General features: G+C 39.7%; 1 protein-coding gene across 2 annotated transcripts; it reads left to right on the top strand.

Moving 5' to 3' along the window:
• The first annotated feature begins 677 nt into the window (after positions 1-677).
• On the top strand, positions 678-13,860 carry ANKRA2 (ankyrin repeat family A member 2). Of its 2 annotated transcripts, none has more exons than XM_066377136.1 (9): positions 678-809; positions 6,093-6,486; positions 7,128-7,286; positions 9,155-9,220; positions 11,089-11,186; positions 11,681-11,806; positions 12,113-12,179; positions 12,735-12,815; positions 13,396-13,860. In XM_066377136.1, the coding sequence occupies exons 2-9, from the start codon at positions 6,198-6,200 to the stop codon at positions 13,449-13,451; spliced, it is 942 nt and encodes a 313-aa protein (XP_066233233.1). In that variant the 5' UTR covers positions 678-809; positions 6,093-6,197; the 3' UTR covers positions 13,452-13,860. The 2 variants fall into 2 exon arrangements, with proteins under 2 accessions (XP_066233233.1, XP_066233224.1); XM_066377127.1 differs by lacking the exon at positions 678-809 and adding an exon at positions 821-957.
• The last annotated feature ends 4,104 nt before the right edge of the window (positions 13,861-17,964 follow it).

Genomic DNA, 17,964 nt, shown 5'->3' with positions numbered 1-17,964 from the left:
AAGCAGAGATGGAAATCTGCCCTCTGCCTTGCAAGGGTGCTGATCACTCCCGGGACGAATAGCGGTGGACAGAGTGAGAGGATGCTCACGGGCTGGTTAAGAGTTTCGCCACTCTGCAAAGGCTGGGAAACCCCAGAGGAACATGCCAGATGACAATTATTGCCCGACAGGAGTCTAGGCTTCCCCCATTGGGAGCTGCCTTTACCTACCTCTGATGGGCCCTGAGGGTCCGCCGAGACACCCGGGCTACACCGAGAATTTCCTGGACTCCACCAGACCTCTCCTTGGGTTGTCCAGAATCACTCGAAGATCACATGGACACGCAAACGAGTCTCAGAGACAGACAGCAGATAGAATGGCCAGGCCCGGCGCCCGATGATGACGTAACGGCCCGGTGCACCAGACTAAAGAGCCCGGGTGTCGCAGGGGCAGGGCAGGTGGGCGGGGCGAGGGGAAGGAGAAGGCGTGACCCAGACCCTCGGAGATTAGGGCCTTCTTCTGTTTCCTCAGAGCGTTCCGCTGAACGACCCTGTCTCTGTCGGACTCGGGCGTTTAGCGCCGCGCCGCGCCCGGACGGGAGAGGACTTGGAAATCCTCTTGGCTGCAGTGATGCCGGTTGTTTTTTGTCCAGAAAGCGGAAGAAGAAATCGGAAGTGACGTCGCGGTCAAAACAAACTGGGGCTTGAGGGGCTGTGGAGGCGACAGATGGAAAGGCCCAACTCGCTGTTGGCTGCCGGAGGTGGTCGCGAGGCCCTGCCCTCCCAACGGGTCGGCCTCAGGCCCCTGTCCCCCGGACCCGCCCGTCGCGGGTGAGCCAGAGTTTCCGCCGGCCGGACCGGAGCCGCACAGGGACATTTCGGGCAGAGCTGGCGGGTGGCGACAGTGCGGACGTCCCTCCCCACAACAGTCTCCCATCTAGCGGGCTCTCGTCCTGGGACGGCGGGACACCTGTCGCCTGTGAGGCTTCATTCATTTTCATCGCACCTTCCTTTCCTTGTAGGACAATTCCAGGATTAGGAAGAACCAGGGAACCCCTGTCCTTAGCGTTCATTGGCGACTAGCACAGTTGCCCACTTTACCTCGTTAGGCTCTACCTTCAACCCTGGCCCCTGATCCATCGAGGTGATCCTGGCTACAGTTGGCCTTACTTCTCTTTCTCCCCGCTTCGTCTTCCCGATCATCTTTTTTTCTCTCCTGTTGTTCAAAAATTTGTCTTAACCAGTCACCTTTGTTTCTCCTCCCTAGAGGTGTGGCAAGATAAGCGTTATATCTCTACTTTATTTGCACCCCTCCCTTCAAAGACTCGTAGTTCCATCTATAAATCTTCATTTATAACATGGCTGATATTTACAGCTGGAAAAAACTTTTAGAGATGCCTATTTCAACCATCTTTATTTTATGGATGAACAAAATGAGTCTCGAAAGACTCACATGATTTGTCTGTCCACGGTTGCACAGCTAGTTTGTAGTGATGTTGGAAATAGAACGCCAGGTGTATTCAGCAAATGTTTGCTGAGTATTAAATGCAGGGTCATTTCAGGATAGGAAAGAATATAACACATGTTAAAGTTTAAATCAGCAAACCTTTATGGAGCACCTGATAGGACCAAGCACTGTTTTGTGTGCAAAGATTAGTAAACATTTTCCCCATCCTAGAGGAATTTTCAATTTATTGGGAGTCGAAATGGAAATTTTCAAGAGAATGATAAATGTTAAAATGGTTATATGCAGGGTGAGGGAGCTTGGAGGAGTTGCACCTAGGCCACCTCAGGTAGGAGTCTGTAGGGTTGGCTCTTAATCTGAAAAAGCAACGTTCATATCTTGCAATACCCTTTTAAAGAACTCTGCATTGCACCTTCATCTCCGTTTGAGTCACAACTCATTTTCTGCTCTGGTTTTCTTTCTTTCTCTAAAGTGTATTGACTTTGTTATCTGTTACTTTCTTTTTTTAATTACTATTACAATTTGTTATATCTTCAACTCTTTCTCCCTTGGAAATTTTGCATCAGTTTAGTCAGAGGCAGATTAAGGTCAGTTGAGGCCTCAGGCATAGAAGAAAATATTGGTCCCCTTAAAGAAAGAGAGAGACAGGGAAAATAAAAATACATGTTAATCATATTTTTAAATAAATAAAAAATACTGTGTACTATTAATGTTAAAATTGCACATATGAAACCAAACTTGGTGTCATTAGAAATAAGTGCAAAGTTGGGGTTTTGCGGGGCCCTTCAGAAGTCAGGGCCCAGCGCGTGCACCCAGTGCACCCACTGTTAAATCCGCCTCTGAGTTTAAGTGCTACTTCTTGTTTAGTGGACAGAGTTGAATAGTTTCCTCATTATTTGTGAATGTAAGGTATTTTTTCCCACCGAGGAAGAAGGAAGGGCGTAGCCACCAAGTTTGGATAAGCAAAAGCTTTATTTACTACAGTGCATCCCGCCCAATGAGGGAACAGGAGCCAGAGAAGTCGCATGGAGGAAATTTAAAAGGTCGTTAGGGCAGTCGAGCTGACGTGGTAAAATTTCATTGGCTGACAGTTGCTTTTTTCCAAAGGACTCCTAGGAAGTTTCTTTTGGTGTGCATAGGTGTGGGCGGTTCCAGCCAAAGTTCCTGGGTCTGGTTCCTCACATGGCCTTCCCCCTTTGCCCACCAACACATTTCGTCCTTTTATGTTAGATAGGGGCACCACTATTCGTCTGGCTACTTCCTGCTGGTTAGGGGCGCCGTGGGGAGGGGAGGTCAGAAGGTGGTGGCTTTGTGAGGAACATCTGTTTGACTGTGACTCGATAAACTTCGTGGATGCGGTCCCGCTACCTGCAGCATTACCTGGGGCTCAGCAAGGGTGATGGGGGTCTCCGAGTCTGGGCTGTGTCAGCCGTCCATGAGGCCTAGGAGTTCTAGCAATGGGCCTGCCTGGCTGTCTTGGCCTCCCATTGGGTGGTTTGTCCTCCATGTAGAGGCATTGAGGAAGAGCCTGTTAACAAAAGGGGCAATCACTCCACCAGTGACCGGGCTGCTTGCAGTTAGGGCAGGGTTTAGTGAGCAGCTGCGGGCAGGTGCACTATCGGGACCAGTGACCCTCCTTGCCACATTTAAAGCAAGCTCCTGGTGGGGTTCCTCTTTGCGGCCCGGACTTGGGTTGGGTATTTCCCGTGCCTTGCCCCTGTTGCTCTGCCGGCCTCAGGGCTGCCACAAGAGTCTGGGTTTGGAGCATTACCTTCTGCTGCATGTAGGCCTGGCGAGCAGCCTCAGCCTTTTCCTACTAACTGGGACCATTAAAACTTTAAATGCCATGTTCACAGGTCTCGGATACGGGTTTGGGGTTGAGAATAAGAGGAGGGAGGCTCCTGGGGAGCCTGGCACCCAGATCCAGCCAGAAACGCCAGAGGCAGAAAGGGCCAGGCCTTCCTGCAAGAAGATTGGGGTTGGGTCATGGGGTCAGGAGCCCTGCAAACCAGCATGAGGGCCAATGCCTGGCAGAGGAGGGCCTGATGGGGGAGGGGCTTAAGAACACAGTGGAGAAGGAAGGGGCCCTTGGCCAGCAAAGGAAGAGAAAGAGGGACTGGTATTTGCAAGTAAATGAGAAACAGGATTCGGGGAAAGGAGGGGAGGAGTCCTGAATGTAAGGGATCTCCAACCAGTTCCCAGTTCTTTTGGCAATAGTTAAATTGGTGAGGGTGTTAAAATCGAAAGTCCCTTCAGGAGGCTACCTGGTTCAGTTATCCAGTGGGTACTGTGGCCTGGCCACAGCAGAGAAGAACAGTTTCTTCTTTAGGGAGGGAGAGATTTAGGATAAGGCACTGTAGGAGTGTTTTTAGATCAGGTTTAGATTCCTGTGCCTCTATGGCATCCCTCAGTCCTCGGAGTGGTCAGAGATGAGAATTGGCGTCCTGCAACTCAAGCTCTGGCCACCGGATGGTTAGGTAAAGTGGATGTGTCTGGGACATCTCCACAGGCACACACGCACTCGGAACGGATAAGAGGTCCCTGATGCAGCTGTGATTATGGACAGGGAGTCTCGGCAGAAAGAACTGAGGGGAGGCTGGAGACAGGGGACTTACTGCACTGTGTGCCGAAGTGGGTGGAAAGTTGGAGATCCTGGTTCTTCCTCGGAAGGGAAGAACCTTCCGAGGAAGAAGGGAGAGGAGTGGCCTCCGCGAGCTTCTACTCCTCCCGGGTTTCAGCACCAAATGTAAGGTATTTTTCCCCACTGAGGAAGAAGGAAGGGCGTAGCCACCAAGTGTGGATAAGCAAAAGCTTTATTTAGTACAGCGCATCCCGGCCGATTTGGTTCTCTGGTCCGGGGGAAATTTAAAGGGTCGTTAGGGTGGTCGAGCTAATATGACGTGGTGAAATTTCATTGGCTGACAGACAGTCGCTCATTTCCAAAGGACTCCTAGGAAGTTTCTTTTGGTGTGCATAGGTGTGGGCGGTTCCAGCCAAAGTTCCTGGGTCTGGTTCCTCACATGGCCTTCCCCCATTGCCCACCAGCCTCACAGTGAGCTCCTAGTTTCTTTATAGTGAACATAATGATTACCTGCCCTGATTATTCAACAGATTGTTATAAGGATCAATCTTGGAGGATGTTTATCAGTAAATATATAGTTTGTTAACCTCTGCTTCAATGTGGTCGTAATGCATTCTTTAATTTTAAACACTGCACACTTTCAAAACTTCTAAGAAGAGTAAACTCTAACATGAAAAAAATAGCGTTATTGTCTTCATGTCTCAGTGATTATATATGTCGGTCAATTATATCAATTATATATCTTGGATTTTTTATTTTTTTAGAACCAATCTTAGGTACAATAGTGAAATTTCTTTTGAAACTATATTGAAGGTCCATAGAAAAGTGCCTATGATTACTTTGCTGAAAACTAATTTTAAAAAACAGTAAATGATTCAGTAACAGGTGTGCTTATAACCTATGCTTTGAGAGTTAGCATCTTTTTGAGTTCATGTCTTGACAAGCTATATTATTTAAAAAGTAAATAATGCTTATTACAAAGATTGAGAGCCAAAAATTCTACTTTGATCTTAATGCCCTAGAAGTGCTAAAGCAAAGGAAACTGATCTATAATCTCCACACTTTATTTTCACAAAAACATATATATATACACAAATATATATACACACACACACACACACACACACACACACACATATATAATTTTTTTTTAAGTGAGTGGAAGGGAGATAGACTCCCACATGCGCCCTGACCAGGATCCACCTGGCAATCCCATCTGGGCCCAATATTCAGACCAGCCAAGCCACCCGCAGAGTCCAGGGCCATTGCTGGAACCATTCAAGCCACTGGCTGCAGGAGGGAAAGAGGGAGAGTAGGGGGAGACAGAGGGGGCGAGAAGCAGATGGGTGCTTCTCCTATGTTCTCTGACCAGGGATCAAACCTGGGACATCTTCATGCCAGGCCGAAGCTCCATCCACTGAGCAAACTGGCCAGGGCCAAAAATACCTATATTAAGTTGGGAACATGTAAACAAAAACTGATTTAAAAATATATCTTCAGTTCATCATAACTAAAATTTTATAAAGTTTTTCACTATCCAGGAATCACAGGTGTTGTCGATGCCAGTAGACTTGAGTACAACATGAGTTCTATCTTAAATTCAACCTAAAAGCCATTTATAAACATAACATGCTAAATAATGAAACAAAGTAAGGGATTACAGTTTTTACATAACAGTTTATTTTTTATTGTTAACCTGATCTTTTATCCATTTTGCAACATTGAGAAATAGGAAAGGGGAGAAAAGAGTAACTAAAATTTGTTATAACCTAATAATGGAGGTGAAAATGTTACTACTATATTTCATTTGATCTGCCAGGATGTGAGATTAATGGTGGTATTCCCATTTTACAAGTGATGCTGAGGCTTAGAGAGCTTGAGTAACTTGTACAGGTTCACACAGTTAATAAATGGTGAAACTTGGATTTATAGCCAAGGTTCTCTACCTGTGAACATTGTATGCTTTCTGTTATTATAGTTGCTTATAAAAACACCAGTTGCACAATTGATAAAAAAATTATTACTTTGTGTACTTTTATATAAATTAATATACTTTTGTAATTTTCAGATTTTTATAATATCCACATTTCAAGAATACACTGGATGCTACTCTTAAAAAACCAAGAAGATGTTATGAAGAAATGTTTTAATTATTGAAAATACTGCTGAAATCATGGCTACATCAGCAAATCTGGATCTTGGAGCCCAGCTGATAGTGGAAGAGTGTCCCAGCAATTATAGTCTAACTGGCATGCCAGACATTAAAATAGAACATCAGCTGGACTCAAATGCAGAAGAAGGATCAGCTCAGGGTGTTGCCATGGGAATGAAATTCATATTGCCTAACCGATTTGATATGAATGTGTGTTCTCGATTTGTGAAGTCCTTGAATGAAGAGGATAGTAAAAATATTCAAGATCAAGTTAACTCTGACCTGGAGGTGGCATCTGTCCTATTTAAAGGTTGAAAGTTATGGTATAACTATCTGCATTTTTTTTGTTTTTGTTTATTTGGTTATTTTTTTCTTTCCTTTCTGATCATGAGATTTTGAGTTTAGGGAGAAAGTTGGAGATTGTCTTTTAATATGATTTTCTAGAATCACACAGAACCCAAAATTAAATAACTTCATGTTATATAATATACATAAGTACATGATGACTTATTTAAATTTCTTGCTTAAACTTTGTTTATTTAGAAATTCTCTAATAAAGTTCCTTATTGTACCTTTTAAGTCATAGGAAAATAATATTGTTGGTGTCTTTTACAAATGAATTAGCTTAATATTCCCCATTCTGTGAATACTTGATTAGCATTAGCATCCTATACTTTAATTCAGTGAAATCTGTCATATTGTAGATTTACTTTTATAAAAATCTATTGATTAAAAATACTAATCCCAGAATTAAATTTCTTAAATTAACACAAATTTTTTCTGGAACTTTCACTATGGTAGAACAGACTTTTTATGGCAAAAATAATATCACTTGAGAAACAATTGAAGGTATACCTTATGTATTTCTTTTTTGATCTATACATTGACATAGAATTTTGAAATGCTTTGTATAAAATGTTGTTTTAATGTGTTTAAATTTATTTTACTTAGCTGAATGCAATATCCATACATCTCCTTCCCCGGGAATCCAAGTGAGGCATGTCTACACCCCATCTACGACAAAGCACTTCTCACCCATAAAACAGTCAACTACCTTAACGAACAAACACAGAGGAAATGAGGTTTCAACCACACCCTTGTTAGCAAATTGTAAGTATTTCCCATTGATGTGTTAAACTATTCTTGTCACTAATATAATTTCAAGAGTTTGGCTTGAAAATAATGAAATATTATTTTCATTAACTGCATATTGTTTTGGAAAGCTAAAATGATATGTTCATGGTTTTAGTAATTTAAAACTTTTTCATGTATTACTGCATATTCAAATAGTTCATATCTTATGTTTTCTGTTTAATACAGATTGAAATATAAATTCCTAAAACCTTTATAGTTTTCTATAAAAACAGTGAATAATTCCAAATTTTGTGCAAAGTAAGACATTGTGAGGGCTTTTGTGTTCTTGGAGTGCAAGTCTTCGCATTTTGCTTATGAACTAGATCACTGATCCACAAGTTATTTGTAGTAAAAGCTGAGTGATTTCTACTGTAATTTTGAACCTGAATACAATCATGTAAATATGAAACTACCTTTTAAAAAAATCTTTTGAGTTCACAGTTATTTTGAAAACTGTGTAATCATTCTAGAAGAAATAAAATGAAGTTTTTATATATAAACTATATTCTGTATACTATGGGTAAGTTAATGAGAAAAAACAGCAATTTGATATTAGGAACTACATGTGAGAATATAATGTAAATGCATCTATATTCTAATGCATGGTAAAATATGTATCTTTACTTTGAAAACACTATATCCATCCTGATTTTCAATTAGCATATGACTGACTCCACCTACTGGCCATTTCTGTTTTACTTGTATAAATTTGCATGTGCCTCTCAATTGCTTTCCTTGTGGTATTAAGGCCACGCAGTCATATCACTGCAGTCAAGGATCAAGTGATGCTAATTTGTAAGATGAAAGCTCATAGAACAGTGCTTGTTTGGTTTTGTTTAGAATAAAGGGATTGTCTTAAAATATTCCAGCCATAGAATTTTTGAGCTCAAAACATCTAGAGATCATGTGGTTTACCTACCTCATGTTAAAGGCAAAATTGTTTAATGAGTCATCTAAGAACACATACCAAATTAACCAGACTAGGTCTGCACTCAAGCATTTACTCTCAAGATCAGTTGTCTATTTACTACCTCACTCCTTATAAAATTAAGAAAAACCTATGGAGTGTTGAAATAATGATATTTGGGAGTTCAGTGGATTTAATAAATGAAAAGACAAAAGGTGAGTCTCTTTTAGACCCAACTTCCTTATAAGTTTGGATAAAATGCCTTATAAGTTTGGCATTTTAAATATTAAGTACCTAAGCCATTTCTTTAATTTATAAGATCAGTAACAGCCTGACCAGGCGGTTCTGCAGTGGATAGAGCGTCAGACTGGGATGCGGAGGACCCAGGTTCGACACCCGGAGGTCGCCAGCTTGAGCGCAGGCTCATCTGGTTTGAGCAGAAGCCCACCAGCTTGGACCCAAGGTCGCTGGCTCCAGCAAGGGGTTACTTGGTCCTCTGAAGGCCTGTGGTCAAGGCACATATGAGAAAGCAATCAATGAACAACTAAGGTGTCGCAATGAAAAAAAACTAATGATTGATGCTTCTCATCTCTCTTCGTTCCTGTCTGTCTGTCCCTATCTATCCCTCTCTCTGACTCTCTATCTCTTAAAAAAAAAAAAATCAGTAACAATTTGCATTGTTAGTAATTGATCATAACAATTTGCATATTTGTTGATAATAACACTTTACAGATGTCAGAATTACCTTAAATATATGAGTCAGTTCCCAGATACAGAATGATTACCTGCAATGTTAGGGTGTATTTTACTTAGATTTTTTAAACAAATAAAATGATAGTTTTTGTTTTAGAAAAGAAAATTGCTGCCCAAACATGAACAATGGGATAGTGAAAGTGTACCTACATCCATACATGAAGTTTTTATGGTATTGTTTCAGCTTTGTCCGTTCACCAGCTAGCTGCTCAGGGAGAGATGCTCTACCTGGCTACCCGTATTGAACAAGGTAATAGCCTATTTTTTAAAATGTATTTAAAATGAATTTAATAGGATTTATTAGATTTGGGTTTTTTTCTTTTTATATAGGAAAGTATAAAGACCAAAAAAAAAATGGTTGTGTAATCTTAAAAAGTACTCTAATGTATAAAGTTATAACTTTCCCTGCCAGTCTAACCATTTCCCCAAAAGCAAGCATAAGTTTCTTGTATTTCCAGAAAACTCTTCTGGGTTACATTTCTATTTATATTTAGGGTTGTATGTGAGAAGATGTATGTGTTTCTTATTTACAAAAGAAGAAAAATACTGCACTTTAATTTTTTTCACTTAGTATTTTGGAAATCTTTTCATGTAAACACATAAGGGTCTCTTTTATTCTTTGTAATAGGTCCGTGGTTTTGCATTGTATTACATATACACATTTTTTTTTAACTAGTCCCTTGGTGGTGGTTCATTCCATCTTTTGCTATTAAGTAGCAATATTGTTGGCATTAAGTATATTTATAGGGTAAATTCCTTCAAGAATATTTGCTGCGCTAAAAGATATATGAATTGTTCATTTGATATTTATTGCCAGATGTTTGTCCTGTCTTCGCAGCAGTTAGACTTTATATTTTCCCATACCCTCACTGGCACAGGATGGCACTAGACTAATCTAAAAACAGTATCTCATATTGTGGTTTGTCCACATTTTTTAATTTATGGTATAATTGAATTTTCTTTTGTGTTTATTTCTATGAAACCTTATCAAAATTAAAGAAATTAGCTTTTTGTCAATGTTTATGTTGCATATTTTTTCCCAGTTTGCCATTTTTTTTTTGACTCTATGATGTTTTTCAAACAAATTCTTAATATTTTTAAGTGATAAATTTACTTTTTCCTTGTGACTTCTGAGTATTATATCTTGCTTAATAAGGATTTCATACTATAAATAGATTCATTCATGCCTTATTTTAGAGCTTCTATGGTTTCCTTTTTAACATTTCAATCTTTGACACGTATGAAATGTGTTTTGGTATAATGAGATAAAGATTAAGCTTTACCATTTATTTTCATTTTCCAAAAAGTCAGTTGTCCCAGTTTTATTGGTTGAATACTGGGTGCATGGTAAAAGATGTTTATTTTTTTAATCATGTCATTTTTTTATAAGAAAGACTTAGTTCATCATTATATTTCTGATTGTTTATAAATATTTGAAGGTTACATTCTCAAGCTACTAAATAAATTTAGGGGAAAACTGTGGGCTTTATAACTAGTAGTAGACCAAATACAGGGAACAAAATGGGGTTCAAATTATTCAGTCTTTATTTACATTATATTATTTAGCAAACCACAAGAATGAAAGAAACTCAAAGGCACCAATGTTAGCTATAGACTAGCATGTAACTTTAATAAGATTTTGGAGTGTTTGTAATAATATACATTTATGTAATGCTAAGAGCTAGTATATAAACTTATTTTTATTGTGATCCTCCCAACTACACATTCAAGGTAAGTAAGGTATGATTCTGTGTATTGGAAAAACTAAGTGACATGCCCATAATCACCCTTTTAAATAATGAAAGAGCCAGGATTCAAACTCTGGTCTCCTGATTCCACATCCAGTGTTCTGTGGATTACCTTATACCTAGCATTATGTCCCTTCTGGTAGTTCATACTTTGAATAGAATGCTATTTGAACCCAGTTGTATACCTTGAGGCATATTTTAATACAGTCAGACTGCAAATTGCAACAACACAGCAGAATTTCAGTGAACAAAAGTCAGCACAAAGTGATCCTCATGAGTACCTTAATCAACTTTTTAGAATGCCAGTATTTCATAATGTTAATATGTGGTTGTTAAGTTAGATCACAAAAATTGCTTTTCTTTTAAATAGAAAATGTTATCAATCACACGGATGAAGAAGGATTTACTCCTCTGATGTGGGCAGCAGCACACGGGCAAATAGCTGTGGTAGAGTTTCTACTTCAGAATGTAAGGAAAATGCCTCAGAAAATGTATATGTACAGTTACTTAAGTTCAGTTAAGTCTTCAATAAAGTTTTGGTATTTCCAGCCAACTAGATAAAATGATAGAGGTTCCAAAAAAGTTTTAAATGTTTCCACATTCTTGTGGAACTTGGACAAGCAAGACTCATCAAACATGAAACAGGGAGAGATAAAGACCAGTCCCCTCTAAGCGCAATGGGAAAGAAAGTATGTACTTTCAGTCTTGAAGGAGAATCTTTTTAGAGGAGATGTAATTTGACTCCAGCGTGAAAGGATAGTTAGGACTGAGATAGAGGGAGATAGGAGGCATCCAGACAACCTCCATAACAAGAACATCCATGAATAGAAGTTTGCATTATTTCTTTATTCACCTCAGAACATTCCCTGGCCTAAGTGTTGAAATGTAATTATTATTGACAGCGATAACAGTATTCTTGATTACATAAATTGAAAGGTCTTTTTCTCCACTTCCCACTTCAGGGTGCTGATCCCCAGCTTTTAGGGAAAGGTCGAGAAAGTGCACTGTCTCTGGCCTGTAGTAAAGGCTACACAGATATTGTCAAAATGCTGCTTGATTGTGGAGTTGATGTAAATGAATACGATTGGGTGAGTCTATGACACTAATTTTTAAATTACTGTAACAAATTCTAGGATTTATTTTGGTTTGGGGACACATAATAAATTTTATTAAACACTTGGAAGACTAATTAATTAACTTAATTAAACACCTGAAAGAAAAAGTTAATGACGTAAACTCATTTGCTAATTTTGATTTAAGTAGTCTTCACAAAATATTTAAATTACATTAAACTGCTTTTACGTGCCCAATTCTTAGTAAAGCTTCCCACAACAGCATTAAATTTTTCAAATCTTGCTCACCTTGAAAAACTACATCACCTTTTCCTTTTACAGAATGGAGGCACACCTTTGCTTTATGCTGTACATGGAAATCATGTGAAGTGTGTAAAAATGCTCCTAGGTAAGCAGATAAAAATGAGAAAATGCCATGGGGACTTTATTTTACTTTTTACAAGCTGGCCTCACCTGGCCTTACTTAGCAGAATCACTAGTTATTGTTAAGTATGTTACCTCTGCTGCTGCTCGTGGTGGAGCGCCGCTACTGCAGCGTTGCCCATGGAGCGTTGCCCATGGAGCGTTGCCCATGGAGCGTTGCCCATGGAGCGTTGCCCACGTGCCTGCTACTGGAGCCTTCCTCCTTGTTGCCTTTCTTTTGGAATCACGTGTGAGTCCACGATTGTTTTTGCTGTCTGCGTAATCTTTATGCCTAAATTCTCTGTCTCTAGTGGTTTGTGAGTTTCAGCTGCTCTAGAGGGTGCTCCTTTGTTTGAAGTGTCTTCCCTCTGACCTGGCAAAGTGAGCTCTCCACACTCCTTGTACTCTACTTTGTCAGACCACACTGATGAAACTCGCCAAATTTGCTGATAGTCTGTCTTGCTATTTGTACATGAGTCAATAATAGACAAACATGTACACATTTTCATTGATTTATGTAGATTTTTCTATTTTGGTCTAGAAAATGGAGCTGACCCAACAATTGAAACTGACTCTGGATATAATTCTATGGATTTAGCTGTAGCCCTGGGCTATAGAAGTGGTAAGTATTTTAGAATGCTCAAATTTCATTTAGTAAAGCTCTGTAAGTGGTGCAAACCAGTGATCTGAACCATTGTCATCACTGTAGTCATAGAACATTGCATGTTATTGTAACTCCTGACATATACTTTTAACTGTGGGCAAAATCAACACATTCCTACAAAGTCTAGCTATGAGTTTATTACTCTTACTTTTCACCAACCCAAATAATTAGCTGTACACCCATTTATAAAATGTTTAACATTTTCATAGCAAACTATAAACTGCTCTCACACATGCCCTTTTCTGTTCTTTAGAATACCTTGTACTGTGGACTTGCCTTCAACTTCAAAATTAGAAACCACGAGCAGAAATTACAGTAACTTGGGCAATTACTAAGTCAGGACAGGCTAAATTTTAAATATATTTAAGTATCTTATTTTCTATAGAATATGAATATATCCTACTTAGAAATAACTTGATCTTTAAAAAACAAATGAATTTATTTTAGGGAAAAGTTGGAGATATTAAGTTGAATTTGAAAATTCTTTAAAAAATTTTTAAATCAACATGCTATGGTCTTGATCACCTATCTGTTCTAGTTCAACAGGTTATTGAGTCACATTTGTTGAAGCTGCTTCAAAATATCAAGGAGTAGGTGGAGTCGTCAGAAAGTGCTGTCTGCCCTCCTGTTTACTTTTTGGCCCTTTGAAATGATAGTTTTGTTTACTTAAAAGTTTTTACCTCAGTTGCAATATTTACTGATTTTTACTGATTTTTAGTAAATATTCCTCTGAGTAATTCACTGGTTTATAATAAAATTAATGTTGATGGGTTTTTTTATAAATGTGTTTTATGACATATTTAAAATTATAAATTAAAGTTTTGTGGCATGTGAATTTTTATGGTACAGATAGTTATCTTTCTTTGTATCAAGTGCTGTAATTTAACTTTTTAAGAAATTATTCTACCCTATTCATCTTTACTCTTATATTAACTCATTGACTTTATATAGGATTTGCTATAAATCCATAGAAAAAGAATTTATTACTGAATTTAAAATGCACAGTGTGATTGTTTACAAACTGTTATAAATAAAGTAAATTTTCAGTTAATTTGCATACTAGTGGTTTTTTTTAATTATATAAAGCTATTAAGGGATTCCTTTAGGATTTTAAGTGTTACCCTTCTTTCCTGCCAGAACACTTTATTAGGTCAAACAATATATGTAATTACAAGAAATTGAATGTAAGTCGGACAGCCAAGATTGATTGTCATTTCTAGAAGGATATTTAGAATATTTTTTTCTTATAAATAAGTTTTCCAGTAGGAAAAGTTTCTGTGAAAAAGAAGTCAATTCTTCAGTAAAAGTCAGATGCTCTTTAATTCTACTAAAGGAATGGTATGTTATACCAGAATCTAGAACAGAGCCATGGGCTAGAAGTTGACTTAAGCACTGAGCATGGGATGTGGGTTAAATCACTTTATCTGGAAAATGGATGTTATATCAGTTGTGATATTTTAGTTGTAAGTCACATAAAATGTCTAGGTCATATAAGCAAAATGGAATTATGGAAAGAGAGAGAATGGAAGGAAAAGGTGCAGAAGCAGGTAATACCAAGAAATGAAACGAGGCCAGAGAGCTCTATCAGGAAATAATGGCCAGTCGCTTTGGACGCTGCTTTGGTCATGTTTAACTTAGATGCCCTTCTTTATCATTTGCTCAGGATTTAAATTTCCAGGAGGCAGAAATTTGTTTAACATGAGATATAAATGTACTGTTCTATGGGATTGGGGTAGAAGGGAATGACTGATTAACAACCTGCTCTTGCCCCAGTCCAGTGGTCCCCAACCCCCGGGCCGCAGACCGGTAATAGTCCATGGGCCATTTGGTGCCGATCCACAGAGAAAGAATAAATAACTTACATTATTTACATTTTATTTATATTTAAGTCTGAACGATGTTTTATTATTTTTTTTAATGACCAGATTCCCTCTGTTACATCTGTCTAAGACTCACTTTTTGTTTTGTTTTGTTTTGTTTTTTAATTTTTTATTTATTTACTTTTTTAGATTTTATTCATTTTTATTAGAGAGAGATGGGAGAGAGAGAGAGAGAGAGAACAGGGGGAGGAGCAGGAAGCATCAACTCCCATATGTGCCTTGACCAGGCAAGTCCAGGGTTTTGAACCGGCAACCTCAGCATTCCAGGTTGATGCTTTATCCACTGCACCACCACAGGTCAGGCCTAAGACTCACTCTTGACACTTGTCTCAGTCACATGATACATTTATCTGTCCCACCCTAAAGGCCGGTCTGTGAAAATATTTTCTGACATTAAACCAGTCCCAAAAAAGGTTGGGGACCACTGCCCTAGACCACCTGGAGCTCAGGAGCTAAAGGTGCCCGAAGGAAACCTACAGGCACAGAGAAACAGTAGATGTTCACTCCAAAGGCTATCTAAATAGTATGTGAGTACTAGGGATTCACCTATTGTCAGTTGGGCAACTGTTTTCTAGCACTTCTGAGAGTTTTACCTAAAACCATTCATCTTTTCCTTTGGTTCCTTTTCTTATTAATGGCATACATCCCTGAAGTGTTAGTTCCTGTGCATATTACAATGTAACAAAATCCAATGACCCATTTGGGCACATCACTCTGCATAATGCTTACAGGTGCTTTCTGCAACTGAAGAGCAACCAAACGACCTGTGCTGGATTGTCCCTGAAATAACCATGTCACTCCTGGTCCTGACAGCCAACAAATCTCGGAGAATATCTTAAAGGAAATTTCCAATTCTGTCATCTTTTGCCTCAGGATCCCTGATAACAAACCCCAGAGAAATCCCTTTAAGAAGTGGACAGTAGGCCCTGGCAGGGTTGTTCAGTGGTTAGAGTATTGTACTGGTACACCAAAGTTATTGGTTCAATCCCAGATCAGGGCAAATACAAGAAGCAACCAATGAGTGTACAACTAAGTGGAACAATGAGTTGATGCTTCTCTCTCTCTCCCTTCTCCATCTCAAATCAATGGGGAAATAAAATTTTATAAGTAAACACTAATAAAAGTTAATTAAGGCCTGACCTGTGGTGGCGCAGTGGATAAAGCGTTGACCTGGAAATGCTGAGGTTGCCGGTTCGAAACCCTGGGCTTGCCTGGTCAAGGCACATATGGGAGTTGATGCTTCCAGCTCCTCCCCCCTTCTCTCTGTCTCTCCTCTCTCTCTGTCTCTCCCTCTCCTGTCTAAAATGAATAAATAAAAAATAAAGAAAAAATTAAAAAAAAAAAAAAGTTAATTAAAACAAGAATGAGCCCTGACCAGATAGCTAAGTTGATTAGAGCATCATCCTTAAGCACAGAGGTTGCTGGTTCGATCCTTGGTCAAAGCACATACAGAAACAGATGGATATCTCTGCCTCTCCCCCTTCCTCTTGAGAAGGGAGAAACCAGAAGAATGCAGGAGAAGGGCCTGCGGGAATGACTGGCTCAGTCAGTTAAAGATTATCCACATCCTATAGATCTCTAACTGATCTCCTGGAGACTCTTCCAACACTCACGAGAAAAACAGAATCTAGAAATAGATAGGACCAGCGATCCAAAAATCCCCTCCCCCTTGCTGCCCCACTGAACCCCCCCCCACCTTGGGTCATGAGATGCACGAAGGACTTCAGACAGGAATCATGCCCCTTGCGTGGACACAGTAAAAGGTATATAAGATGTAAGAAATCTAACTTAGGACCTGACCAGGCGGTGGTGCAGTGGATAGAGCATCGGACTGGAATGCGGAGGACCCAGGTTCGAGACCCCAAGGTTGCCAGCTTGAGCGCAGGCTCATCTGGTTTGAGCAAAGCTCACCAGCTTGGACAGATATTTTAGGGCTCCTTAGGTAGCTATCCCGTATAGCCTCTACAGACTCATCACTGACTGATGGCTTACCAGAACAGGGTTTCTCCACCAAACTGCCGGTTTCCTTCAACTGCTTATCACACAGAGTAATGTTATTCCTAATTGGTGGTGCTTCGTTATAAACGTGCCGATATTCACGTTGCACTTTGGTCACGCATTTGAATTTAGCGAGCCACAGAACACACTGAACTATCCTCTGTACCATCCAAGTCTCGACTGGCATGGCTGTGGGCTGCTCTACATGGTGTTATGTCATCATCTGCGCATGCACACATGCTGCCACATCATCCTATAGAAACTGGGAGGGTTTTCCTTTTATTTGGTGCAGATTTCACAATTCTATCATCTTTTTTTTTTATAAATAAATTTTTATTTTAATGGGGTGACATCAATAAATCAGGGTACATATATTCAAAGAAAACATTTCCAGGTTATCTTGTCATTTAGTTCTGTTGCATACCCATCACCCAAAGAGAGATCGTCCTCCGTCACCCTTTATCCAGTTTTCTTTGTACCCCTCCCCCTCCCCCTCTCCCTCCTCCCCTCCCCCCACCCCCCCCGTAACCACCCCACTCCTGTCCAAGTCTCTTAGTCTCATTTTTATGTCCCACCAATGTATGAAATCCTGCAGTTCTTGTTTTTTTCTGATTCACTTATTTCACTCCGCATAATGTTATCAAGATTCCACCATTCTGCTGTAAGTGATCCGATGTCATCATTTCTTCTAGCTGAATAGTATACCATGGTGTATATGTGCCCCATCTTCTTTATCCAGTCTTCTATTTTTTTACAGTGATTAAAAGCCTTTAAGCAAACTCTTGGCCAATACAGCAAGAATCCATAAAAGAGTAGTGTCCTTAACATGTTCACCAAGTCCAAGTTGGCCCCAACACCATGCCAAATTCCTGAAAAATGCAACCCAACCACAGTTCAGTCTGTTAGGAGCTGTCACAGGGAGCAGGAGTCCAGGAAAAGTTCACATCCAGGAAAAGTCCTCATGGCACTGGAATTGTTGTCACCATTCTATACTTTGCAGCTCATGTCCAAGTCCCAATGACCGCTGCTTCTAGCTGGTAATGATTCAGGTAGACTGGAAAAGCCATTTGCAGCATGTGTGGATATGGAGCTTCTGTTCTCCTCTGCCTGGAGAGATGAGACCAGGTTGCTTTTCCCTGGAGCTCTGCGACTGTGGCATGGTAAAGAGAACCTTGAGATACACTAAGCTGGGTGGCAAAGGTAGATTCATAATAGAAGTTGGCAAAAGG

This window comes from Saccopteryx leptura, chromosome 1 (assembly GCF_036850995.1).
Source record: "Saccopteryx leptura isolate mSacLep1 chromosome 1, mSacLep1_pri_phased_curated, whole genome shotgun sequence".
In the NCBI taxonomy this organism is placed as follows: domain Eukaryota; kingdom Metazoa; phylum Chordata; class Mammalia; order Chiroptera; family Emballonuridae; genus Saccopteryx; species Saccopteryx leptura.
This window is presented reverse-complemented; position numbering and strand designations above follow the sequence as displayed.

Excerpts from the sequence above, each read along its gene's own strand:
- ANKRA2 (XM_066377136.1), top strand. The coding sequence starts at position 6,198 with ATGGCTACATCAGCAAATCTGGATCTTGGAGCCCAGCTGATAGTGGAA. Across the intron at positions 7,287-9,154 it reads CACACCCTTGTTAGCAAATT|CTTTGTCCGTTCACCAGCTA; the intron begins GTAAGTATTTCC and ends GTATTGTTTCAG. Across the intron at positions 11,187-11,680 it reads TAGAGTTTCTACTTCAGAAT|GGTGCTGATCCCCAGCTTTT; the intron begins GTAAGGAAAATG and ends TTCCCACTTCAG.